This window comes from Portunus trituberculatus, chromosome 19 (assembly GCF_017591435.1).
Source record: "Portunus trituberculatus isolate SZX2019 chromosome 19, ASM1759143v1, whole genome shotgun sequence".
NCBI lineage: Eukaryota > Metazoa > Arthropoda > Malacostraca > Decapoda > Portunidae > Portunus > Portunus trituberculatus.
The window spans coordinates 11,150,938-11,177,326 of NC_059273.1; the positions used below are offsets into that span (position 1 = coordinate 11,150,938).

At 40.7% G+C, this 26,389-nt stretch overlaps 1 protein-coding gene across 3 annotated transcripts in view; it reads right to left on the bottom strand.

Moving 5' to 3' along the window:
* LOC123506364 (contactin-like) overlaps positions 1 to 24,888 on the bottom strand; it is a 28,778-nt gene extending 3,890 nt beyond the window's left edge. The window contains exons 1-24 of one of the 3 annotated variants that reach the window (XM_045258407.1): positions 24,777 to 24,888; positions 22,951 to 23,164; positions 22,564 to 22,796; positions 21,632 to 21,888; positions 21,249 to 21,391; positions 18,136 to 18,313; positions 17,531 to 17,731; positions 17,051 to 17,153; positions 16,513 to 16,694; positions 11,133 to 11,308; positions 10,890 to 11,001; positions 10,591 to 10,734; positions 10,302 to 10,436; positions 9,878 to 10,059; positions 9,476 to 9,517; positions 9,276 to 9,359; positions 8,731 to 8,869; positions 8,398 to 8,552; positions 7,721 to 7,852; positions 7,494 to 7,583; positions 6,996 to 7,181; positions 6,080 to 6,265; positions 5,352 to 5,520; positions 4,396 to 4,529 (exon numbers count right to left, since the gene is read on the bottom strand). In XM_045258407.1, the coding sequence (XP_045114342.1) occupies positions 4,396 to 4,529; positions 5,352 to 5,520; positions 6,080 to 6,265; positions 6,996 to 7,181; positions 7,494 to 7,583; positions 7,721 to 7,852; positions 8,398 to 8,552; positions 8,731 to 8,869; positions 9,276 to 9,359; positions 9,476 to 9,517; positions 9,878 to 10,059; positions 10,302 to 10,436; positions 10,591 to 10,734; positions 10,890 to 11,001; positions 11,133 to 11,308; positions 16,513 to 16,694; positions 17,051 to 17,153; positions 17,531 to 17,731; positions 18,136 to 18,313; positions 21,249 to 21,391; positions 21,632 to 21,888; positions 22,564 to 22,796; positions 22,951 to 23,160 (3,573 nt within the window). In that variant the 5' untranslated portion in view covers positions 23,161 to 23,164; positions 24,777 to 24,888. Of the gene's footprint in view, positions 1 to 4,395; positions 4,530 to 5,351; positions 5,521 to 6,079; positions 6,266 to 6,995; positions 7,182 to 7,493; positions 7,584 to 7,720; positions 7,853 to 8,397; positions 8,553 to 8,730; positions 8,870 to 9,275; positions 9,360 to 9,475; positions 9,518 to 9,877; positions 10,060 to 10,301; positions 10,437 to 10,590; positions 10,735 to 10,889; positions 11,002 to 11,132; positions 11,309 to 16,512; positions 16,695 to 17,050; positions 17,154 to 17,530; positions 17,732 to 18,135; positions 18,314 to 21,248; positions 21,392 to 21,631; positions 21,889 to 22,563; positions 22,797 to 22,950; positions 23,165 to 24,737 lie in introns of all 3 variants that reach the window. The other 2 variants (XM_045258409.1, XM_045258408.1) reach the window with 2 other exon arrangements.
* Positions 24,889 to 26,389: the final 1,501 nt, after the last annotated feature.

Here is a 26,389-nt window from a genome sequence, read left to right on the forward strand (position 1 = left end):
ACCCACGTAGTGGCAAGTGTCCGTGTTTACAAACATAAGGCTGCAGCCATTCGTGGGATGGTTTGAAAATGGCATAAACTTTGACCAATGAGTTATTGTCAGTGCTGTGACGTAATTTGTGAAGACCAATCATCATATTATATTTTTTCTTATACATCATATTTTCTGACCTACGTATGGCAACACATGCTTGTCGAGTGCCGCAATGCAATATTCTCTAGCTTCTGTTCAGTGCTGCCTGAAGTTTTTTAGTGGTAGCACGCACAGATTTACTTCGCAATTATGGATATCTCTACAACTGACAGTGAAGATGAATATGATGGTGGGACAATAAGTGAATTTGAGGGGTCTGATGACTCAATGGAAGGTGATGATACTTTGTTTGATCCTGAAGCTATCAGTGATGTAGAGTGATGCTAGCAGCGGCGACGAGAGTATTGAGACATTGTCCGCAAGCAGTGGCCTGTCATGCAGCCCTCCTGCCTCACCCCCCACAGCTGCTGGTAGACAAACAGATTTCACACTTCTTTCAGATCTATTCTCTGACACCAGACCTAACCCTCTACTTACATGTAACACTGATTTTCCTGATGTACATCCTAGTATTATTCTACATCATGAAGCTAGTGCTGCGAGTGATCTACACTGTTTTCAGTTATTCATGAGAAAAGATGTGATTGCTGCTCTGTGTCTCTGGACCAACACACGTGCTGCATATCTTTTTTTTACTCAAATGACATGTTGTGGGGTTTCTCTGATAGAAAACAAAAATAAATAATATAGTGTGAACAGGGTGTTTGTGAGAAGAAGCTGAAGACTACCGCACAGATGATGCAGAGGAGTGCGTGGGCAGTCGGTTTAGCAGCGAAACGTCTTGTTTACATAAGGTTAGCGGGTCGGTAACGATGGGGTTAAGAGGCTTGCCTATTTGCCTCACCGTTTCCCGGGACTCGAACCCGGGCCCTCTCAATTGTGAGTCGAGAGTGCTAACCACTAAACTATGCGGTGTGTGTGTGTGTGTGTGTGTGTGTGTGTGTGTGTGTGTGTGTGTGTGTGTGTGTGTGTGTGTGTGTGTGTGTGTGCATGTGTGTGTGTGTGTGTGTGTGTGTGTTCACACAATAAAATTTCGCTACAACGAAGGTTTCATTTTACTACCATCTGCTCATTTAACGAACATCAAACTTGCTTTAACGAAGTTTTATCCAGGTAATTTTTTCCAAGTTTGAAAGGTCCGCCATATCACGCAAGCCAACAGGCTTTTGAATACACCAGCGCCTCTCGTGGACAACACGCACACCACTCACTGCCCCTGTTCAAAACAATAACAGCGTCATTCGCCTAGCGTTGCTACGAAGACCAGGAAATCTCTTACTCTCGAAGTGAAGCTGGATATTATTCACAGACATAAGAGAGGTGAGAAAACTAATAGCATTGCTCGCCACCATCTTGACTCTATCTACTGTCTCTACTATTTTCAAGTCAGCAGACTTTATTAAGGTGGTAATTCGATGACTCGATATCAATATCGGTTTTTTGGCTCTCCCATTGCTATTTTTTCACCGAATTCAATAATATTTATACACAAGGTGTACGTTTATGGTGTACGTCTTCAGTGTTAGTTTGGTACACAAATGTGGCGTAGTTTTTTTGCAATAAATATTTTTTCGGCGATAAGAAAATAATTCAAAATACCATTATAAAATCAAAACTAATAACAGTGTGGCAATTTCCTCTTAACCACATATAATATACATAACAACAAATAAATGTTAGCATCGGCATACACATAACCTATGTTATAACAATTTCATTACACGCCAAATTGTTACCTTTTTTTCATCAAAATTTGAGTTTATAAGCCTGTTGTAAATTTATTTGAGTGAGTTCATGCATTATCATGCTAGCATTTGTTAAGATGAGGTTGTTGATCATTTTGCTGCAAAAATTTTTGAAATTGACCAATTACTGAAAAAGTTATTCAACAGTATATGCTGAAAAACTGAAAGTCGAGAAAACGCATTTTCTGTGAACATCTTCAAAACCCCACATAACTCGCTTCCTCACTCGGGGCAACGGTTTCCTAGCAGGTGGGCTTTAAGATAGGAGGTACCCTAAAAAGTATCCCCTTTAGCCCATAAATTCCCGTGAAAAGCCCACATGGTATAAAAAAAAAAAAAAAAAATAACTCACTCCAATATGTACCAAACTCAGATATGTACTTACATAATCCCTTGACAACTGCTTGGAGGCTGGTAGTGGCTGTTTAGATAGTTTCAGGCCATGTTACATCATGGCCTTACACGTGGCATTGTCACAATTTGGGAACCCAACACGTGTAAAATACGATCAACAGGTAGGCTGCACGCACGGGCACTCCCTAAGGCTGTATCGATTGGTACTGAGGGAGTAGCGTCTTCCTCACCCTCACTGCCTGATACTAAACTATCGTACATCACGCAAAAATAAATAAAACAGCTCAAAAAAAAAAATAATAAATACAAGCAAAACAAAGACTAGAAGAAAAAGGGGCGTATGCACGCTTGGGTATTGAAAGGGCCGGCCCTTTAAACCCGCCATTACCAGGTAAGCAGTGCGTTATGTGCCTGGCAATTCGGCCATGGCTTCCCTCTCCAGAGACGAACCCAAGTACCAAGTTTCCAATTTTTCAATTTTTTTGACCAAATTAACGAATTTCCACCTTAAGAAGGCTGGTGAGACCGTGTCTTCTTTGCAAGCTAAAAGAACCACCTGAACTCGTGACTACAATGGATAAAATGAAAAGCCTTGTGGAAATGTGGTACATAAGTTTTGTATGTGATACAATGATGCGCCCTTTGTTTACATTCCTTAGGTTACCAGTTAGTGTCTTTCCTGTTTCAATCTCCCTCCCTTCATAAATTTAAGATCATCAACATTATAAAGTTATGTACATACATACATTAGTGTACATTATAATGACCTAAATTAAACTGCCTAAATGTTTAACTTCATAATTTTTATTTTCATTAAACCTTTCACTGTGTGGTATGGTATACTTGCATACATGACGATGGAGAAAGAAGAGTTGAAATATATGTAATAGAGAAAACAGATAAACCAGCAAAGTCGTTAACTGTTAGGCTGAAGCAGACGGGCCTAAAGGAAAAAGGTTATAAACTTTGACCGCGTGAGTGGGGCGGGTGATGGAGACAAATATGTTTTGTTTGGGCACTGTGTATGAAGGAGGGGAAAGACTACACTTGACCTGGCCATCGTATTTTCCCTCGTACCCCAAACTCCGCCCCTGTTGTTCTGACCCCAAACTCCGCCTTGTTGTTCTGAGCGGTAAGATTCCGCCCCTGTTCAATTCTGAGTGGTAAGATTATATATATGGACACGCCTATAGGGCGGGTCATGTACATGGGGCATCCTGGAGTACATAAGCAAGGATGTTGAGAGAGAAGAAAATAATTATATTTAGAGAGCAGCAGAGATATAAAGCCAGGGAGGAAGAGTGGAGGTCTCCCGCGGCCCAGGGACAGGCCGCGGGACAGAATCTTGTAACAGTAAGTGGAGTTTAGAAGTTGTAATGCAGTCTTGAAAACAAGTAATTCAGTAACTAATATTAGAATGACAAAGGAATAACGATAGGATGTCTACATTTAATATTTTGATATTTGGTTATGTAATGGTTATAGAAGGAGTAGTTGTTTTGGCCGTGGCATATCGTTCTGTTGTGTTGTTAGTGTTATGAGAACATTGCCGTATCGAGTAAGAGTAGTGTCTGTATAATGTATTTCTGGTATCAATATCTTGAGTATTATGAGTAAATCACCGTGATGTGGACATGTGTGAATTTAGAAGGAACTCACAGTAACGCAGATATATTACTTATGATCGGCATATGAGGTTTAATGAGTACATCGCTGTAAGACCTATATATTTCATTGGGTGTTATATTTGAACTAATTGAGTAGGTCCTTGTAACGCAAATATAAATGATGTATTGTCCCATGAAGAAAATAAAAATCCTTGGTGAGCAAATTTACATGTTTGTTGTGTTTGAAGTTCGCAGTCATTTTCATATGTGGTATTTATATATACTTGAAGCGTGTTGATTGTCGGAGACGTATTGGATGTGTATGTATTAGTAGTAATGATTTAAGTAAAGGAAGAAAATTTGATTGGAGTGTCCATAACCAGTAGACAGAGAAATATGCAACATGCTGCAACATTTGTGCAACAGATCGGATCACGACAACTGTATTATGATGCACTCTCGCTTTGTTTACTCTCAATGGAAGTTCAAGTCAGGGGTTAAACTTGTAATAATCGGTTCACTTAATGAAGTTTCGCCTAATGAAGGGCTTTTTAGGAATGTAACCCCTTTGTTAAGTGGGGGTTGCCTGTACTCACCTTATACCCAATGAGAGGTTCCTCCATGGGTGTGGGGGTGACACCACGCCAGGTGACACGGATGGTGCTGGGGTTGATTGGGTACACTTGGACAGCATTGGGTGGCATGAGGGGTGGATGGCGCCAAGTTCGCTCTGTAGGGAAAGGAATGAGTGGTGAGGCAAGCACTGGGGCAAAGATGTAAAGTAAAGGGAGAAAAGATTTATACAAGATTTAAAGGACAATAAGATAATGGAGATATTTTCCATAAGAGCATAACTAGACAGTAGAAAACATAGCAATTTTTTTTCTATCAATCCAATCTTATAAAATTTGCAGCATATCTTCTCTTTCTACTAAATAAAAATCCTTAATTTCACTAGGTACCTAAACAACCTGACGCATCCACACAGCGGTGGCGTAGTGGATAAGGTGGTGAGCGTGGGATCGGGCAGACGTCTACGCGTAGGTTCGAATCCCACCACGTACAGCCTTAAAACACTTTGCCATTTGTCGAGTGGTTTAAAGTTACCTACATGTCACCATGATACCCAGGTTCTAGGTGGTTACACCCAAGATGAGCTTGGGTGGTGATATGGGCCCTAATATGGGTACCACTATAAATAAAATTGCCTGCGCCACTAATGGGCGGAAGTTGAACAGCGCTTCCCATACACTCTTCAAGTGTGCCTACAGGCGCTATAGGCCTAACCGTAAAAAAAAAAAAAAACTACATTTCTCTATCACAATCTCAATCCTTTCAGTAGTCACAAAACAAACACAACTTTAAGATACCTGCTCAAGAACTCACTCAGCAAACCCTTCATCCATCCACGCAGCTGCCTATCTTTCTCTTACATTCACAACTAAGGGGCATTTTTTTTTTTACTTTTTCTGTTGCCCTAAGACCAGTTTCCTCCACTCACAAAAAAAAAACATACAAACATACAGTGCAGCATAACATCGACAAGACTCACCCAGGAACCTTTCACTCTCGGGTCCTGAGCCAGCTTGGTTGTATGCCATGACTCGCACCCAGTAGAAAGTGTTCGGCACCAGACCCACAATGAGACCGTGCGGTTCTGTTCCTCGCTGCAGCTTGATGATGTGGTCTGTGTCATTGTCCATCCGTCTCCAGTACTTGATCTGCAAATACATGAATCATCTCTCTCTCTCTCTCTCTCTCTCTCTCTCTCTCTCTCTCTCTCTCTCTCTCTCTCTCTCTCTCTCTCTCTCTCTCTCTCTCTCTCTCTCTCTCTCTCTCTCTCTCTCTCTCTCTCTCCCTCTCCCTCTCTTTCTCATTCACAGGATATAGGTACTCTTTAGAACACTTCCTTAACATTTTTACTGCTGTGATTTTCCCAGTGATAATATTCAGAGCCTTAAAAACTTATCTATATAATCCTAAAGAAAAGAGAGAGAACAACTTTTCTTTCCTCTTGTTTCTTTTGGGGAATAAAGTTTTGAGCTTTTTTCTATCAATTTCTTGTGCCATAAGCTAGTTTCCCTGACACAAGTGCTATCTTAGCAATAGAATTATTTAATAAAAAAGAAAAAACAACCTTCACACTTCACACTCATCCACTCCTTCAGCTCCATCCTCCCTTACTCACTCATAACTCCACACGTACACTCACCCACCCCATCAATTTCATCCTCCCTTACTCATACCTCCACTCTATCAGCCCCATCCTCCATTACTCACTCTGTAGCCGACAAGTTTGCCTCTAATGTTCTCCCTGGTGGGCTCAATAGGCTGCCAGGTGACGTTGAGGGAGGTAGCATTGTGGGCAAAGGCAGACACTTCCGTGGGTTGGACTTGGGGCATGTCCTCCGCAGTGTAGATTGTCACAGGTTCACTTATCGGACCTGGACCAATACTATTCCATGCCTGAAATAAAGAGGATCCCTATTTGTGGTACTGCTTTTCTTTCTCCCTTTCTCTTTTTCTGCTGGTGTTTTATTACAGCATTCAGAAGTACTATGGTATCCTTGTTCTGCTTCTATTTCTTAATCCTTCAATACTGGAACACATTTTTATTTTGAGATTTGTGTATGATTAGATTATTCTATTGACATTAGGAAAGGTCTATGAAGGTCAGAAGATTAATGGTCACAGTGTTCACTATTCTAATCTGCCACGTAAGTTTCTGAAGTTGTAGAAAATCACTAAATAATAAGCAGAATGAATATGGAAACATCATGGTACTCGAGGGGTTAATATCAAAGTACTGGGACATAAACATGTTTTACTTCTATCATCATGTTCACTATCTTTCTTCAAGTGGTTTTACTTCTATCATCATGTTCACTATCTTTCTCCCAGTGCTTTCTTATATTATTAAAATGCACTAAGATAAAATGCAGTACTCTATCTCTATTCCACTCCTTAGTGCAGTAACATTGGAAGATGCATCCGTTATCTCTTCTTTCATTATGTTCTTCGTCTTTTTAGTAATCACGGTTTTCTTTCCCCTGCATTACTTCTTTAACTCTCTATCAATCTGCATTTAACTCCATGTATTCACCCACGGATCTGTTTTTCTTCCTCCCAAAGATCACCAAATTCACAATCACCAACAAGTATCCAGAAGTTTACCAAAGACTTCACAATCACCAACCTGGATCTTCACTTCATACTCTGTGTAGAAGTACTTGATGGGGTTGACGTCTACCACATGCATTCCTACGTTGCCTCGTTCCCTCAGCACCACCTTCTGGAACTCTGTCTCTGGGTCAAGCACTGAACGCCGCCAGAATAACTTGTAGTAGATCCCAGGGGCGTTCTGATGCTCTCCAGACATTGGCTGTAAGAGAAGAAAAGTAATATGGTTTGGGTGTAAGTGAAAAAAGGGTTTACTTATATTGGTGTGGCACTGTGAGAAAATATAGATAAAAGGGAGTGAACAGTGAGTAAACAGGAAGTAAGGAATGGTGATAAAGAAGAGTAAAATACACTTTACAGCCTAATACGTAATGGAGAGACATGGCTCATGACTAATGTTGTGTAATGCATTTCACATTTAAGTAAAATTAAATAGGGTCCTTCTTATCGTTCTACTTTCAAATACTTAGAGAATATTACTAAAATGGCTATACGTCTTTTCTTTAATCCATACCTCCCAGGTGATAGTAAGGTCACCAGTCTTGCCTCCGCCACCACCAAGATTGTTCGGGATGGTGAAGGGACTGTCTGGCCTTGTGTTAGCCTGAAAGGAGAGATACATACAATAAAAACTTATGAGTTTATTCAAAATGCAGTTTTAAATAGGACACTGTGAATCTATAAGTATTGAGCTTCATCTAACATGTTAACACATATCCACACACACACACACACACATACCTGAGGTGAGGAACTGGAGTACTGTCCCTCTCCAAGAATGTTGACAGCTTGCACCCTGAACTCATGAGCAGACCAGGGGGAGAGGACATCACCCAGTTGATACTCCATGCGGCCGTTGGTGTTGTCAATGAGCTGCAGGAGTGGACAGGTGGAGGGCCCCATTAATAGGAAAACTGATAGGTATTTTTAACAAAGAGACTAAGTGTTTTGATTTTCCTTATCTTCTACTTCTTTCAGTGTGGAAGTCAAACTCGTTATCCAAAACAAAAATAACAAGGATACATGTGACTATGGCTTTTAGTGTCTCTAAATTCTCTCCTTGAGCTTTTTTTTAAGTCTTATTTCCTCCTTACCACCCAATGCTCCTTGATCCTCAACCCTGCCTTTAAACACTTTCCTAATGGCCTCAGTATGGTTCCTCTATCATAATTCATTTCCTTCTACTACCCATTGTTGAGTCTTCCAAATCTCTTCCTTACAAATCTCCCATTACTTCCTTCTTTCCACTGACATGACCAATCTTGCTGTCCACTCTTTTCATTCCCTTTTCCAACTGTCTCCATACTCTATCCTTGCATCCCTAGTATTTCCTCCTAACTCAACCCAAGTTCCTCTAATACTAATCCTTCTGTACAAGCTCAATATTCCCCATTCTCTCTCTCTCTCCCATCCCTTACCTCTGCCTGTATGTTCTCTGCCACTGTCCTCCACTTTCTGGTCCACTGAGTGCGTGTCTGGATGTTGTAGGACAAGATGGGACGGCCATTACTTGCACCATTAGTCCACTTCACTCGGCCCCTTGTGCTCGTCAGGTCCACAGCTGTCACTCCACCTGGAAATGAGACTCTTCATCAAGGTATGCCATTGTTAACATGATGACTCTTGTTGCAACTGTGCAGTCATTCAGTTATCAAACTTATACACTTAAAATGTAGTCAATATTACACTTTGCTCTTTTTATTCTCAACTGCCTCAACACCAACAAGAATGGGGTCACCATGACACTGTACCTGGTGGTCCTGGAGGGCCATGGACAATAATTTTGGTGGATATGGAAATTTTGGCCACAGGTGTCATGGCCACACACTCATACACACCAGCATCTTCCATCTGGATATTTGGTATCCTTAGGTGACCTGCACGGAGGCCCTGAGAGAAAGAGATGAATGGATGAATAGAGGCTCCTCCTTATAACCATGAGAAAGAAGAATGGTAAGAAAGTATGTTTGCCTTACAGTCTCATCACTCAGTAATCAACATACATAAAGCTGACATCCTCTGTAAACATAGCTCAGTCTAGTTAAGAAATGTATATGCATTAACATTAACAAGCTTTTCCTCAGATCATCATAATTTCTTTTAATATTCTTATTTTCCACTGATGGATTGGACAGTCAAATGTTTGGAGCAAACATTTTCCCTTCAGATACGATAGCAAATCCAATAAATTCTAAAAAAAAAAAAAAACACAACAATAGTCTTGATCAACAAGAATCTACTATTTTAAACAAACAATGCAAGAGAATCTTGAAGTTGCAATGATAACAGGTTTTACCTTTTTGTAGGGAGGGTATCTTTTGGCAATATACATCTCCTGCTCCCTTCTCTTCAGGTAGAGGGAAGACTCATATGGATTGTCCTGTGGGAAGAAAGGCCTGCATTAAACAAAGCAGAGACCAACAATAGGTCATGTTATAGATGCAAAATCATGTTCAAGGAAATGCAAAACTGTATGCAGGTGCTGAATATACTCACATAGAGGTTGTACCTCCGACTCTGGTATTCATAATCATAGCCCTGTCATGAGGAACAAAAAAACATATGAAAGTAAAGAATAATGACAAATTAGGTACATGGTATGTAGAACTAAAGAAAAAATAAACAAACAAATAAAAAAAAAACACGCTCACACAAAGCCAAACACAGAGAACAGCTGGGGAAAGCAAACATAAGAAAGATCTGAGAAGAGGTGAGCACAAGATATTATTAAGATACATAAATCTTACCATATAATAAAGAGGTACTGAATACAAAGATATACAAAAAAAAACATGAGCAAACTCAAAAATCATAATGCATAAGCAAAACAGGACTCATGGAAATTTAGGAAGACGAAGACACAAACACACACACACACACACACACACACAAACAGACCTGCATGTAAGCAAGGTGTCGCAGGTATTCAGTATCGTCTAGTTCAATCCTGAGGCCATTGTGACGCCACACATATGACTTGTCCAAAAGAGGATCTATGTATGCCTCACACTCCAGGGTGATGTTGTCCCCCTTGGCAGTTATCACTTCCTCAGGTGGACTGCGATAAAACTCTGGCTTGCCTGTGTGGAAGAAAGAACCAATAATGCTCTAACATAAACTGTCATTTAGGAAATTGTATAAAAAAATATATAGAATTTTTTAAAAACTTTGTAAGTGTACAGTACCTATAAAGAAGTGTAGAAACATAATCAAAGCACTTGCATTTAAATATTCACACAACATCAATTTAACATATGGAAAATAAACCTAATACAAGTCATGATCATCCCTCCTACAGCCATGGACACAGATGTCAACTCACGCAGGACTTCCAGCCATCCAAAACTAGTATCTGATCCATAGATATTCTCCGCCGTGCAGGAGTAGTTGCCTCGATCTTCACGGGAGACGGGATCAATCACCAGGTTACCGTTGCGCAATATTTTCCTTCTTCCACCTGCAAGAGAGAAGGGATTATTGCAAGACTGTCATAATCATCATCCCCATCATTATTTTCATCTCCTCACTGATCACTCTTAACACTTAGTTTCCCTCATTCTCTAATGCTAATAACAAATCTTTTCTTTTTACTCATCCTCTTTGTCACTCACCGTTCCCAATTATAAGTCCATTTTGTCGCCACGTAAACTTGGGTTTTGGTGCTGCCTCAGGATTACATGCAATGGTCACATTCTTCCCCTCAGCACCATACATCTCTGTCTCTAGCGGCTTCTTGCGGAAAGTTGGTGCCAATTCTGATGATGCGACAACATAGCATAAGATTTAAAATAGGTCCTTCCTTTCTTTTCTATCTACTACAACTAGTCTGAAAGTTTTCTTTTTCATGATAATCACTATTTCCTTTTTTTCACAACTCTAATGAACCTTACTCTCCCTCTTAGGTACTCACTTAACACTTTGAGTTGGGCTGAGGAGTAGGAGGTCCCCAGCTGGTTGGTTGCCATACACTGGTACACAGCCTCATCAGACTCCTTCACTCCTTTGATCTTGAATATGCTGTCCTGTGAGCAAACATACACACTTTGACACACAACACTCCTCACACCTTTGCATTCATATTACATTATAGTACAGTTCTTATTGTCACAAAAATATCTGGCTCCACCCATTCTATCATGAACCCAGAACTCACTGCTATCTCATAACGCTCCTTTTCTTCCTCATTCAGCGTTTCCATGTTCAGTGGTTCAGAATTCCGCAGCCATGCATAGTCTACGTCAGGAATGCCAAATGACTCACACTCCCACATGAGGTCTGCATCTTTGGCAATGAATTGGTCTTGAAGGCGAATGGTGAAGCTTGGTTTGGCTGCAGGAAATATGAATTGTGAGATGACAATAGAAAAACAAAACCAAATACAAAAAAAAAAATTAATAAGATCTAATTCAGGTACAGGGGATCCTCGTGACTTGACCATTCGCAGTTCAAATTATCGCCAATTCAAACTCAGTTAATTAATATCCAATCCTCAAGGTTCAACTGACTGACTCGCCAATTCGACATTCATACCTCGCGCGCCATCCACCTGGTCAAATCTGCCGCCACCATAAATTCATCCCTAGCCCGCCAGGCGGATGTGTAAACCGACACTACCCTGTGCCGCACAGATTGGGCGAAAAGTAGTGGATTGGGCTACTTTTGAAGGGTATACGCTACTTAAAAATTCATAATCTGCTACCTGCGATTTTTTTGGGCTACTTAATTCATATGTTTGGGCTGCTTGATGACATTATTGGGCTACATTTGCAATTTTTCTAAATTTTAACAATAATAATGATGATGATATTAACAACATTAATAAAAGTAACAGTTCCTGCAACACCCCATCAACTTCAGTTGCTTTTTCTCTCGCCTGCAATAAGGTCATTGGCGAAAGGAAAAGCAACAGAAGTTGATGGGGTCGCAGGAACTGTTAGAGGCAACAGGTGATGCTACAAATAGATGGCTCACAAAGCTGTGTAATGCAGCAATAACTGATGGTCATGTGCCAAGGGAGTGGGGGCAAGCTATTATCATTCTAATACATAAAAAAGGTGATGTCACTCTCTGCAGTAACTACAGGCCAATCAGCTTGCTCACACACTCTTTTAAGGTTCTCGCTAAAATCATTCAGAGAAGAATGAGGAATAGAGAGGAGGAAATTCTGACTGAGGAACAAGCAGGCTTCAGAGAAGGCAGAGGAACAATAGTTCAAGTTTTCAGCTTTAGTCAAATAGGAGAAAGAATGTGGGAAAAAGACAAAAATATGTACTGCATATTTGTGGATTTCCAACAAGCATTTGACTCGGTAGGAAGAGAAGCACTGCTTGCTGTACTGGAGACTTACGGATTCAAAGAAAATATCACGAATTTTATAAAGCAATTGTATCAAACAAGAACAGCATCAGTAAGAAAAAACAAGTTAACTTCAGAGAAATTTGCAATGAAAAGAGGTTATACAGGGGTCCCCACTATCAATGCATTTATTTAACATATTTCTGGAATGGGTGGTAAGTCAGGCATTAAGTGACTCAGAAGGGGTGGACATGAACAGTATGAACATCACCAACTTAAGGGGACCGTCCGGTGAGGTTTTTGAAAAATCGAAAATGTAGATCATTTTTTTTCGCTGATAAATGGCTATTACATGATGTTAGTTTAGTAGTTACAAGCGAATTGACCTATAAATAACTGCATGAAAAAAAAATTAAAAAATTTTGATAAAAATATTTTTCCTATAAACTTTGTCACCAGAGGACAGATTTCAATTTTGCCGGTACGAATTAGAAGTATGTAGTATAACAAATCTTTCCCTCTCATAGAATTTTGATTTTTCTATTTTGGTGGTTATTATGAATTTTTTTTATTTTTTTATTTTTTTTATGTAAAATTACATTGCAGCACTTAAAAAAAAAATTCCAAATTCTAAGAGACAGAAATGCAGCAGCTTCATTGAGCTACAAAATGATACCTCAAAATTGAAAATCCGTTGAGAAATGTGGAAGATACGATTTGAATGATAAAAAGTGCAAACTGAGAAAAAGGCAAAAACCCCAGAGATGTCATTTTCATCCTCTATGACCCTGTACATTTATTGGGGTTAGATATTCCGTGCTCATACACCACCATGTGCATCATATATGTTTTCTAGGCATGATTAGAATATTCTGTAAGACTCATATGGCACCTGGCCGCCCCTACAATGATTGTAGTTATTAGTCGCTTGAAAGGCGAGGGTGTCTCCCATCCATGCATGGTCGGTACAACTTGTAATTTCCACTTCCACCATTTGTTTAGACATTGTAAGGCAAAAAAAGGCAGGTAATTGAATTGTGGCTTGCAAGGTGTGAAATAACAGGCGAGATAATCAGTAGATCTTCCTCCCATCGCAGTCACATGGACACTGAGATGGAAGGGGAGAGGGTGTGTTCCTGTGTACGCCATAATACTAAGTTGCCAGCGCCCACCTTTCCTTACCAAAGAAACCACTTATCATGGCTTTTTCCGTGCTTATTATCATCATTTATGGTACAGAGCAGGGAGGGGGGAAGCCTCGGGCTTATGTTGCCATAAGTTTGGGGATGCTTTGGTGGTGTTTTGGAGATTTTCGATATTTTTTCAGATTTTTCGATACCATGGCCACTGGACGGTCCCCTTAAGGTATGCTGATGATATGGTAGTAATGGCCTAATCTGTAAACCAACTACAAGAGATGATGAGAAACCTGGAGGAAATGTGTCAAAAGTACAGACTCACTATCAGTGCACAAAAGACAAAAGCCATGAAAATTGGAAGAAGAGAAGAACAGTTCAGAATAATGCTGAATTCAGGTGCAGTGAAACAAGTGAACTCCTTTATCTACTTAGGAGTAAACTTTACCGAGGATTGTGATTCATTCAAAATGGTCAATAGCAGGGTGTCAATGAGATATGCGGCATTTAAGAAGCTAAATAAAGTCTGGAGAGAACGCACTTTAACAACCGGCCTAAAAGCTACGTCTTCTACGAGCAATTGTAATCCCAACAGCATTATACATATCCGAATGTTGGGTATTAAAAGATAGGGAAAAGAACAAATTAATGGCATTTGAAATGCATTGCCTGCGAAGAATAATGAATATAAGATGGGAGGACAGAATAACGAATGAGAGAGTAAGAGCAATGGCCAGAGTCACAAGGACAATAGTGGACATAGTGCAAGACAACCAAAGAAGATGGTATGGACATGTAGAGAGGATGAGAATGAAAGATGGCCAAGGACAATGTTGTACAGGAGACTGCAGGGTAGCAGACCAAGAGGAAGGCCAAAGAGGACATGATGGCAACAGCTGAGACAGGCCAATACACAGATGTCTGCAGCGGAGATGGTAGCATTGGCGCGTGACCAAGAGGCGTGGCGAGAGTACAGGAAAGCGTCATGGGACCTGACCAAGCAACAACCGGATGGGAATTAAAGAAGAAGAAGAAAAGTAAGAATAATAATAATAGTAGTAATACAGTGGTACCTCGACATACGATTTTAATTTGTTCCGTGACGATCGTTGTATATAAAAAAAAATTGTATATCAAATCCATTTTTTCCATAGAAATTAATGGAAATAGAATTAATTCATTCTTGTGATATGAATTTATGCCCCCAAAAAATTAACATGCTTTAAATACCAACCAAATATAGATACCTCGGGTTTCTCGCCATGTTACAGGGAGACAACTTTTGAATGAAAGTGATATCAGAACAGGAGAGAGAGAGAGAGAGAGAGAGAGAGAGAGAGAGAGAGAGAGAGAGAGAGAGAGAGAGAGAGAGAGAGAGAGAGAGAGAGAGAGAGAGAGAGAGAGAGAGAGAGAGAGAGAGAATACAAGGGGCCCGTTTTCTCTCGCTCTAGACAAGGCTGCTGAACACGATCAGACGCAAGGCCACGTAAACCGATGATTCTACCTCATTCAACCTGTGATATTTTGGTAACCATGAAATCTAGAGACTTTTGGTTTTTCGCATTGCAAAGAGAAATAGTTGCTTGTGGGTAGAACATCATTTGTACTCACTCGTTTATTGAATTTCTAAGTGTAATCAGTATGTGAATACAGCCTACTTTGTGTGTTTCTCGCTAAATTTTTACTTTTGGGAGTTCACAAAACTAAGGAAAAAATACACACTGCCTAGGAGCACAGACATATACATGCACAAAGGATGAATAATGATACACAATGTGGGCTGAATGTTTGGGTGGACACGGGTAGCTGAGCAATTGCTGAGCCACCTACCGATGGCTATTCATATCTTAAAAATATCTTCGTACTTCAAGGCGTAAATTATATGAAATTTTTCGTCGTATATAAAAAAAACTGTATGTTGGGGCGATCGTATCTCGAGGTATTACTGTGACATTGAGAACGGTGTAGTTATGGTGCTTTTTCTTTTTTCGTGGGGATTAGGCAACTGATGACATCACGCTTCTCTTGCCTCACCTTACGTCAAGAAAATGACTTACTAGACAATGCAAATCTTTAAAAAAAGTAATGCAGAGTAAGTGAAAGAAAAAATCTTTAAGGCAATAAGAATAATTAAGTTTTGTTAAGAAGAAAAATATTTTGGTTAAATTTTGGTAAGAATGAGAGAAAAAAAAAAAGACAGAGAAAACTTATGGGGAAAAAATGGTACATCATGAAAGAGGACTCCACTAACTCCATGGAAAGAAATGTGAGCGGATAGTGGTAAGTACCAAATATAGTAGTTAAAGTAATATGTAGTAGTTTTTTTTGTATTGGACTACAGTGTGGTGAAATCCACTACCTTTCAAGTATGCTTCTACTACTTTTCATTAGGAAAATCTGGCAAAACTGCCTGTGTGTCACATCTTCTGCGTCTCTCTTGTCCCAGGCGTTGTCCATGCAGGCCATGCTCCGCCATTCTACCTCCTATCTCCACGCCCCTTAGACTATTCGGCACAAAGCCACCTCCATCCCCAGCCCTAAGAACCAGAATTTCCTGCCTTTTAAAGATAAGCTTGAGCTTATAAGAAAGTGTGAGGCAGGTATCGTTCACAGTGTGGTTGCAGCACATATGGGTGTCCCTAGATGACCAGTATCATCAATTTGGAAAAACAGGGACAAGTACCGCGAGACCACTGCAAGTGTTTTTATTTCCAAAAATGTACTGTACAGCACCCTAATATGTTTAATAAAAAAAGTTAGATATAAATGAAGCCTTTAATAGTACTGAATTAGTCTAAATTAGTGTTTTTTAGAGGTTATAGTGATGTTTTTTTTGGGGGGTCTAGGCTGGAGCAACGTTGGCCCTATCCCCCCTAATTCTTAAGTATCTTATGGGAAAAGTTGCTTCACAATTCGAATAAACGCTGATTCGACCGACAAAAAACCACCCTAACCCCGTCGAATTGCGAGGATCCCCTGTACAACATAAAGTAAAGAAAAGGGAAACAACAATAACTTTAAGAACAAATCCAATATATTACAAGTAGTGCAAGAAATATGATCTAGACAATGACCAAACAAGAAGGTTGCATTATCTCTCACCTTGAATACTGAGGGCAATGCTGTTCTCAATGGCCACCTTGGTATTATGGGCACGACACACATAATCACCCATGTCTGAGGGTTCCACTTTGGGCAGGAGGAGGACCCGGTTGTAACTGAGCAGCTGAGCACCCCGAGGCAGGGCACCACCACGCCTGGTCCAGTTGTAGGAAGGAACAGGACTGGTGGGAAGGAGATGCAACTCAGTGAACTTGGTGGAGTATTTCAATTTCTGATCAATTTTTCCATCTCTTTAAGGGAAACAATACAAGATTCTCTCTATCTAAATGAGCCTTTTACGCTAGTTCATCTGCATGACTTCCATTAGAAAATAATACAATATGTCACTCAGCCATCAATTAACTTACCTTGCAATGATATGATTTCTTTAACTATATCTAAGTAATACTACTTGTCTATATCTCTGTATGCTTTAAATAAAAATACACTCTAATAACTACAACTCTATCTTCCTGTCATGCCCTGGAGCAACCAACTAACCACACATCACCATCTCCTTAGACAAGCAGAGACTCACTATCCAAAAACGATGCATTCCAGCCTGACGTCCTCCCCTCTGATGGGAGCCTCAGGGAAGGCCTTAGGGAAGTTGTTGGCAAACTTCAGCTGCTGGTAGTTAGCTGTTGTGGGGAGCAAAGAGGTTCTTGTACATCTTGTCTCAAAATTAACTGAACAAGCTAGGGAAACAGTTTTGGCTAGTGTTTTAGTCTACATATACTTATAAAAAAAAAAAAAAAATACAAACATGATCAAAAAGTTAATATGAATATAGAGTATAACACCAACTAATATGAAACACCTAGCAAAAGGTCAAGCCACATGCATCAGGGCACTACTAAGGAAGTTATAACAAATGGGATGAGAAATAAGGATAAAAAATTAACCAGGTTGTGAAAATACTAATGAACATAAAAAGATCAGCACTGTGAAGCATCAATGGCACTGCTGAACAAACCCACCCTCACCCCACCCACCCAACACAGCCCAGCAGACTCACGGTGGGGCAGCACATCCAGATTGAAAAAGGGTCCGTTCTTGCCAATTCCTGAGACTGTGCTCATGACGTTGCAGCTGTACAGTCCATTGTCAATCATGTCTACATAAGAGAAGTACAGGTTGCCATCGTGGGAAACCATTGTGCGACGGTCCTCCTCCACCAGGTTAGGGAAGAAAGTACGAGCCCAGTAGTAGCGGACATCTGAGGACACGGACAATTGTTACCACCTAGCTCCTTCATCCTTTGTATTCTTTTCATGATTATCTTATTCAAATACTGTCTTCTGGACTTGACAATTTTAAGTTTAGTTGCATTTTCATTATGTTGCCAGATCAGGAAAATGGGATCACAGTTGTAGCAAAAATAATAGTAGTGATTTACCTATATACTAAACTGATACCTTCACAAATGGAACTACTGAAATAAAGTACACACACACACACACACACACACACACACACACACACACACACACACACACACACTATATCAATGACAAAAATGACAAGATGACAAAAGTATGGTTGAGCAGAGGACAAATGGCCTTCTCTCAGGAAGATAACAATGATGAAAGGAACAGTAACAATAAAGCCCCTTCAACTTACCAGGGAAGTGTTGTGGTGGATCACAGTAAATGGCTTTCCCCCAGTACTGGTTACCTATTTCATCTGAACGCTTCAGGTTAAACTCAGCCACATAGGCAAATGATAGCTGGATACTCTCAGAAGTGATGGAGCCAAATTTGTTTTCAGCTCGACAGTGGTACTTCCCTCTGTCCTCAACCTGTTGATAGATGTTAGGAGGAAGCTTATAATGTGGTAGAAGATAGAAGTTTAAGATTAGTATATGAGAGAAGGATAAGCTAATCTAAAAATCTTTCAATAAAGTAATCCCTTCAATATCTGTTTGTCATCATTTACCAACATGTTTGGATGATGCATTTGTCTAGTTATCACAGATCTCATTAATTCTCATCATTTACTGGACATCAGTGCAGTACAGTACACTAGAATGTCTAGTCATTAGAAGGATTAATTTACTAATGTATAAGAAGCACTACAGGATAAAGATAAAATCCGAAAAGAAGGATACGAAAACCAATGGAAAAGTGAAAAGACAACTTGTAAAAGGCAATTATGTAAGAAGGCACACTAAAAGAAGAGAGAGAGAGAGAGAGAGAGAGAGAGAGAGAGAGAGAGAGAGAGAGAGAGAGAGAGAGAGAGAGAGAGAGAGAGAGAGAGAGAGATCTACATATAAATTTACTGCGGGAGATGACCTAAACTCGTGGTGTCCCGCTCACTTTCATCCACTCATCATACTTTTCCTTGAAACTCTGAATATTACTTGTTCTCACTATCTCTCCAGGTAGTTCATTCCAAGCGCGAACAGCTCTCGCTGGGAAGCTATACTTCCCGATATCAGTCATGTATCCCGGCAATCTCAGCTTAAACTCATGACCACCTCTCGTTCTCCTCTCAGTGGCTAGCTTGAGGAAGTCCTCTCGCTCAATCTTGTCCATCCCCTTCACGCATTTGAACATCTGAATCATATCTCCTCACTTCCTTCTTTCTTCCAAAGTTGGCAGCTGCAGGGCAATCTCTCTTGGTAATCCATATCTTGCAGGGTCAGTACTAACTTGGTTGCAGCTCTTTGCACCCTTTCTAGCTTCCTTGTGTGCTTCTTTAGGTGCAGTGCCCACACTACCTGGGCATACTTTAGTTTTGGCCTCAGAATCGCTTCTATAATTTTCTTTACCAGAGACTCACTAAGGTGAACAAAAGTTGTTCTGATATTAGCTACTATTGCCAACCCTTCTCCCACAATTTTGTTTATATGTCCCTCTGGTGACAGGTTGTCCTGTATTACAACTCCTAGATCTTTTTCTCTCTCTGTGCATTTAATATCAGTCCCGCCCAAATTGTATCTTGCGTGTGGTCTGTGGATACTTCTTCCCATCTCCAGAACATGACACTTGTCAGCATTAAACTCTATCATCCACTTTACGCTCCATTCATGAAGGAGATCCAAGTCCCGTTGCAGCCTAAGACAGTCATCCAGTGTTTTCACTTGTCGCATCATCTTAGCTTCGTCTGCAAATAGATTAATATAACTTCCCACTCCATCTAGTAGGTCATTTACATATATTAGGAACATTAGGGGTGCCAACACCGATCCTTGTGGAACTCCACTTGTTACATCAGCCCATAGGGAACTCTCACCCCTTACCATTGTCTTCATTTTCCTCCCTGTCAAATAACTTTTCATCCATTCCAATAGCTTCCTCCTATACCGCCATAACTTTCCCACTTCCAAATCAGTCTGCTGTGAGATACTTTATCAAATGCCTTTCTTAAATCGAGATAAACACAATCAGCCTATCCTCCTTTCTGATCTATAATATCAATTACTCTAAAGTAAAAACTTAACAGGTTGGTGATGCACGGCCTTACCCTTCTGAAGCTGAACTGGTTATTTGAAAAACTCTCCTTTCCTTCCAGAAACTCCATCCATCTATCCCGTACCATTCCCTCCAACACCTTCACCAATATGCACAGTAGTGAGACAGGTCTATTATTTAATGGTGCCTCCTTACTTCCTCCCTTATGAATAGCCACTATTTGTGCCTCCTTCCACGTTTTGGGTACATATCCTTCTTCCAGTGATTTTATATATATGTAGTTGATAAACTGGCCAGCTCAATTCTTCAGTGCAACTATTTAACACCCAACCCAACATCTGGTCCCGTCCTAGTGCCTTGTTAACATCCAACGACTGGAGTCTCTTCACTATTTCTTCTCTATTAAAATCAATTGATTCCAACTTGTGTGCCCAGTATTTACCCTGCCTTTCCTTGTTCCTCCAGCTGGTCCGTGTCCTCCACAAATACTTATTTAAACTTGTTGTTCAGAACCTGTGCTATCTCCCTTTCCTCTTCTATGATCTCTCCCATCCACATTCAATCTTTAGATAGCACTTTTAATCTTAGTTTTACCTGTAATACACTTATAGAAAAGCTTAGGGTCACTCATATTTAGCCACTACATTCTTCTCATATTTAGCCTCTTCCTCTCTTCTGACCTTGGTGTATATATTTCTTGCTCTGTGGTAATTTTCTGTTGTTCTTTCATTCTTTCTCCGTCTCATACATCTCCACCTTCTGTCTCTCTCTTCTTTTGCCTTCCTGTATCTTTCATTGAACCATATCTTCCTGTCCCTCCTTCTTGGCTTGATTACTGGTACCGTTTTTTTAAGTACCCCTTCATATATCCTCAGGATCTCTTCCAACATTTCCTCGGAGTTTGTCCTTGGAACGTTCTCGAACCACTTCCATTCGCCAAACAATTTTCTCATATTCCCTACATCTGCCCTTTTAAAGTTGTATCTTGTTATTGTTACTGATTGGGAACCACTCTCTCCCATATTTAAGCCACACATCACAAGCTACTACAACATGGTCGCTCTTACCGAGAGAGAGAGAGAGAGAGAGAGAGAGAGAGAGAGAGAGAGAGAGAGAGAGAGAGAGAGAGAGAGAGAGAGAGAGAGAGAGAGAGAGAGAGAGAGAGAGAGAGAGAGAGAGAGAGAGAGAGAGAGAGAGAGAGAGAGAGAGAGAGAGAGAGAGGGGACATTTCTATATCAGAAAGAGGACACAGCAGTTACAAAAATACTGATTAAAACACTGGAGCAAAGGAGGAGCAGGAGAAAGATAAAGCATGCTTGCCTGTTTAGGATTGTTGATGATGAGAGTTCCACCAGACACGGTGAATCTTGGGTCCTGGAGTGGATCAATGGGGCGTGACCTGATGGCTTCATTCTCATAACTCTCTTTGTACCAGGTGTAGGTGGGTGGTGGGTATCCTTTGGCTGGGAAAAATTAACAGAAAATCAGAAGAATGAAAAGTACTTCATGTTATTAATTACTCAGCAGTGCACACAACTCTCAAAAAAGAGAAGCCCAAACTGAATCTAACCAAACTCCAAACAGGTCAAAGTTAAAATACACAGATCAAACTTAGACAAGGCCTGATCTGATTCACTTTACCACATCAACCTTGACCTGACCTAACCAAACCTAGAGCAAATAAAATCTAACCATCAACTCACCAAGACATGTGACTGAGATGTAGTTAATGACCTCTCGCCGTGCCAGGTCAAAGATCTTGTCCACAGGCTGCAGATCAAAAACTGGTCCTTGTGGCACCTTGGTGGGGTCCTCAATCACCAAGCCATACTCATGGTCGCGTTCCACCGACTCGTCAATGATGTTGTTGATATTGGCTTGAGGGATTTCACATACATATAGAAGAGCCTCTTCCCCATCCACCATCAGCAGACCCCACTCTTTGTGCATCACTGAGTAGCTGTGTGAGGAAGGAATGAGTGAAGGATGGACACAGCTGAATCTAGGGATATGTGAAGAAATCAAATCTGTGTGATAGAAAATCCCAAGTTTTAGCCTAAAAGAGAAATGAATGAAGAATGGGAGATGGTGTTTTGTCTACACATAGTGCATATTTAAAAATGTATTTATCTATTTATTAATTATTATTATTATTATTATTTATTTTACTTTTTTATTTATTTATTTTTTATGTTATGGCCTATAGTGCCTGTGCGTATACTTGAGGAAAATATGTGAGAAGTGCTGTTCAGCTTCCGCCAATTAGTGGCCCAGGCAATTATATTTATAGTGGTATCCATATTAGGGACAATATCACCACCCAAGTGCATCTTTGGTCTAACCACCTAGAACCTGGGTATCATGGTGACATGGTAACCTCCTAACTTTAAACCACTCGACAAATGGCAAAGTAACAAGTTAGTATGTGGTGGGATTCGAACCTACATGTGGACATCTGCCTGATCCCACGCTCACCATCTTATCCTCTACGCCACCACTTCCCTATATGCATTCCAACTATGTGTAAATTTCTTGCCCTACACCATGTGGAAAATGCCACACACTTTAAATGCTAGATTGCCTCCATTCCAAACAAAAACAGATTGTAGAGACCCAAAGACCACCAAGTATTAACCTGTATGCGAGATAGTTGTTCTGTGGCGAGATGGCCTGTTCTGGCAGGAATGCCTCCGTCATGTCCTGGTAGGAAGAGCCATCACCCTCATTCTCCCAGAAGCCTGGAGTCTTCTGATAGCCAGCTGTGTACCACTTGCGTTGGAGAGGATCATTCTCATGGAGGTAGCGAGTGAGGAAACCATGCTCCTCCTTATTACTTACACTCACCAAGTCTGAGCCTTCACCATATGCCTGCAGTTGGAGCAGAAGAGGGTTTGTACAAGTTCTGAGAAAATAACAAATGGTTTAAATGTATGCAAATATCACAATATTGATGGACTGATAAGTGTTTCTGATGCTACAAAATTGAAGGCCCAGTAAATAAACACAGATCCAGGCTAACTACCTGGCACTGTGCCCTGGCCTGCTGCCTGGTCTTGACAGGAGAGCGAATATATTTGTAGCAGGATCCTCTATGTGTGGACCAGTTGGTGGGGCAGGTCTTCTCCACTGTGTTTTCCAGCAGGGGATCCACCAGGAGGTTGTTTTGAAGCATCTGTGCACGTCCTGCTGCCACCACCACTGTGGCTACAATTACTAACGCCCATAACTCCATCTTTCTGTTGGAGACATTTGTTACAATTTCAATACAATTATTTATTCCATTCAGAGATGTCGGATAATCTTACCAATAGGACCTCCTAACGAAGCAGTAAAATACTCACATTTAGTGATAAAGTACTTAATGCACAATACATTTCTTGTGGTTTTATTTGGGGGACGGCCTTAGTGTGTCGTACACAAGCCTTCAAATGTGCAGTGTTCGGCGAGTTTTCTTAGTCCAGCAAGCTGCGGCGAGCCACGGAGCTCCATCACACTCGGAAATGAGCAGTACACTGACCTGCATTTGTCTACAGCTGGGGTTTGTGGGTAACTGCTGAATAGGATTCTTATTGTGTTCATAGTTCTTTTGTCCAATGACGTGCCACCACCTCTTAACACCACAAGCTGTGCCAATGGGAATTTGCTATATGTATTCGTAGGCGGGGCACAATTGGGCAGACAGGTGCACAAAGATATCTGTGAGCGCAGTTCAGCCATGGTCACCAGTGACATTAATTGTAAATGTTGCGAATTTGATTCCTGGGAAATCATCGCTCCTGCGATGCAAGTCAGTGTACAATCGAGAAGAGGACCAGCCAGGACCTTCATCCTTTTGGTAAGATATTGTGAGGAGGGGTATTGGTAGAGGTAGGGCATATTGTGTGAAGCTATAAGAGAACCGGTGTGGGGGAAGGGAAGCTGCCCCAAAGCAAGGATACATTAGGTTAGGTTTATGTTAGGGTTAAGTTAATGTTCAAGGGGGGGTGCATGGGGGCGCAGCCACCCCTGGCTAGGATACGTTAGGTTAGGTTAGGTTAGGTTTGTTTGGGGTTAGGTTAGTGTTGTAGGGGGCATCAGGGGATTCCAGCACCACCCAAGCTAGGATAGGTTAGGTTATGTTAGGGTTAGGTTAGTGTCCTACAGGGGGAGGGTTATGTAAAACTTCCCTATATTTAGAGATATTTTCCAACATTTGGGGAAATTTCCCTAAATTTTTCAAAGTCCATATATCACTCAAATATGCCTCCCCCCTAAAACCCCCGTTTCCCACAGTCCCCCAAGCTTGCTGAAGCTGGAAAGGGATGACATAAGAATATATAAGGAGGTGCTATCGGTAAGATTTACCGAGATATCTTCTTAATTCAATGAAAATGTTACTATTTAATTCATCATTTATATAACTAAATGTAATCCAATCTTAACCGAGTCCGAACTTAATCTAACCAAACTCCAAACAGGCCAAACTTAAACTACCTGATTTGTCCTCAATTCACCTTATCACATCAACCTTGACCGTTTGGTTTTGCTCCTACCGAACCTGGAGCAAACCAAACCTAACCCAAACTAATCTCGAAGCAAATTTAACTTATCATAACTACAAAGTTGCACTACTAACAATACATAATAGCTCACATCTCTTGAATAACGTTTAAATCTTTCATAAATCACAATGCGGCCAACAATAGCAAGGGAAGAGTGAATCAGAGTGATACGTAATGGCATGTCCCTTTCCCCCAATGGGCAGTGACTCCCACCCATGCTCCTCTCATCTCTCCTTTCGCTTCTCCTCTCCCTTTACCGCCCTCTCACCTATACAATAGCTGCCGCCACTCAAGGCACTCTTCTCACCTCGTTCCCTACAAGCACAGCGCCTCGCAGGGTTCAAATAGAGCCATGTATTGTAAGAGGACACACCTGCTGGCCACACCCCGCCACCTTCTCCGGGGTTTAAAAACAACTTGTCCGATCATACATATCCTGTATCATTATTGTTTTCTTTATGCACTGTGCTCTATTGAACTATATAACTACTTGTTAGAACTGCATGGAAGTCAACAAGTTATTTTTTCTTATTAATTTTTGTTTAGATATGTTAAGAATATGATACAATATTTCTTTGTTCTTTCCGTCACCTCACATCTCATCTCAGGTGTTCGAACGCGGCTCTACAGGTGAGCGCTGCACGTCTTTTATGCAGTATCTTAATTTCTCACTATGTTGCAGATCTGCTCTGAGTGAATGAGCTGATGGTATATATTAAGCAGTGTGCCTCTCTTTTCTTGTGTTGTGATAGCAGTCATTTGTAAGTCATGTTTTTGATGTGCATTAATAGACAGCAGCTTAAAGCAGGGCGCGACTTTTAAATTTTCAGGTGCGAATTTCACTTTGCGGATCTGATACGATAGTGACTTTGTGATTTCCTTCCCCCAAAAAGCGACTTGTGACTTTGAGACTATTTTCCCTGTGCGATTCCGCTAAATTGCAAAGTAAACTTTAACAACTTAATATAAACATGCTTTTAAACGGCAAAGAAAAGGAAATCTAGGTACTATTTTTTTCCTTAGGGTTAAAAACAGCCTGAACTAATATTTACGGGTCATTCTCCTTCTCCCTGTCCTTCTGGGTCATCTTCTCCAGCCGCGGCAGCTTCTTAAAACAAAAACAAAAAAAAAGTCGTCTTGGTTTCTATTCAAAGATGCAGCAAAAGTCGCGGAAAATTGGCGGTGAGACTTTGCTTATCCCGACTTTTCAAAGCTTTGCGACTTTCGAATTTAAAACTTCGAAATTCATGATCCGGCAAAGTCGCAACTCAATTCCGCAACACAGAGTGGACAACACATCGATCAGTGGTAGATGAAGCTCCACATCCATAAACTCTTCATAGATTAGGATTACTATATATCATCTGAAAATGCCAGATCGTTTATGGAGAAGTAAGACACAGTACCAAGAAGATTGTAAGTGCACACGAAAAATACTACCATGTAGAGCTCTAGGCAGGAACCGCGGTTCCAACGGTTCCACCAGGAACCAGATTCGGTATTCACCAGCCGTGCTCTACCGATTCCAAGTGGAAACGGTTTCGACGGTTTCGCCCGCCCAAGGAACCGGTTCCTTGAATACTTGAGTTTACGGTTCCAGCCCACCACTACTACCATACATGAACTTTACCTAGAAACTTCCTTAACCCAATATAGAAAACTGCAGATAAACCAGATTTAGCTGATTATAATTCCTCTAAATCACAGTAATTCTCTTGTCGAGTTAGGTAAAATGCACCACAACCTGAAGAAATGCTGCAGAACAGAACAATACACTTGGTTAAGGGAACATGTGTATGCAAGATCCTTATTATTATTTCAAGCTAATAACATCATGTATGCTCAGGAACAGAAGTCAAGCCAAAGGTCAACGCTAGTGGTTTACACAGGGTCAATGTTAGTCGTTAGATAGGGTTGTGT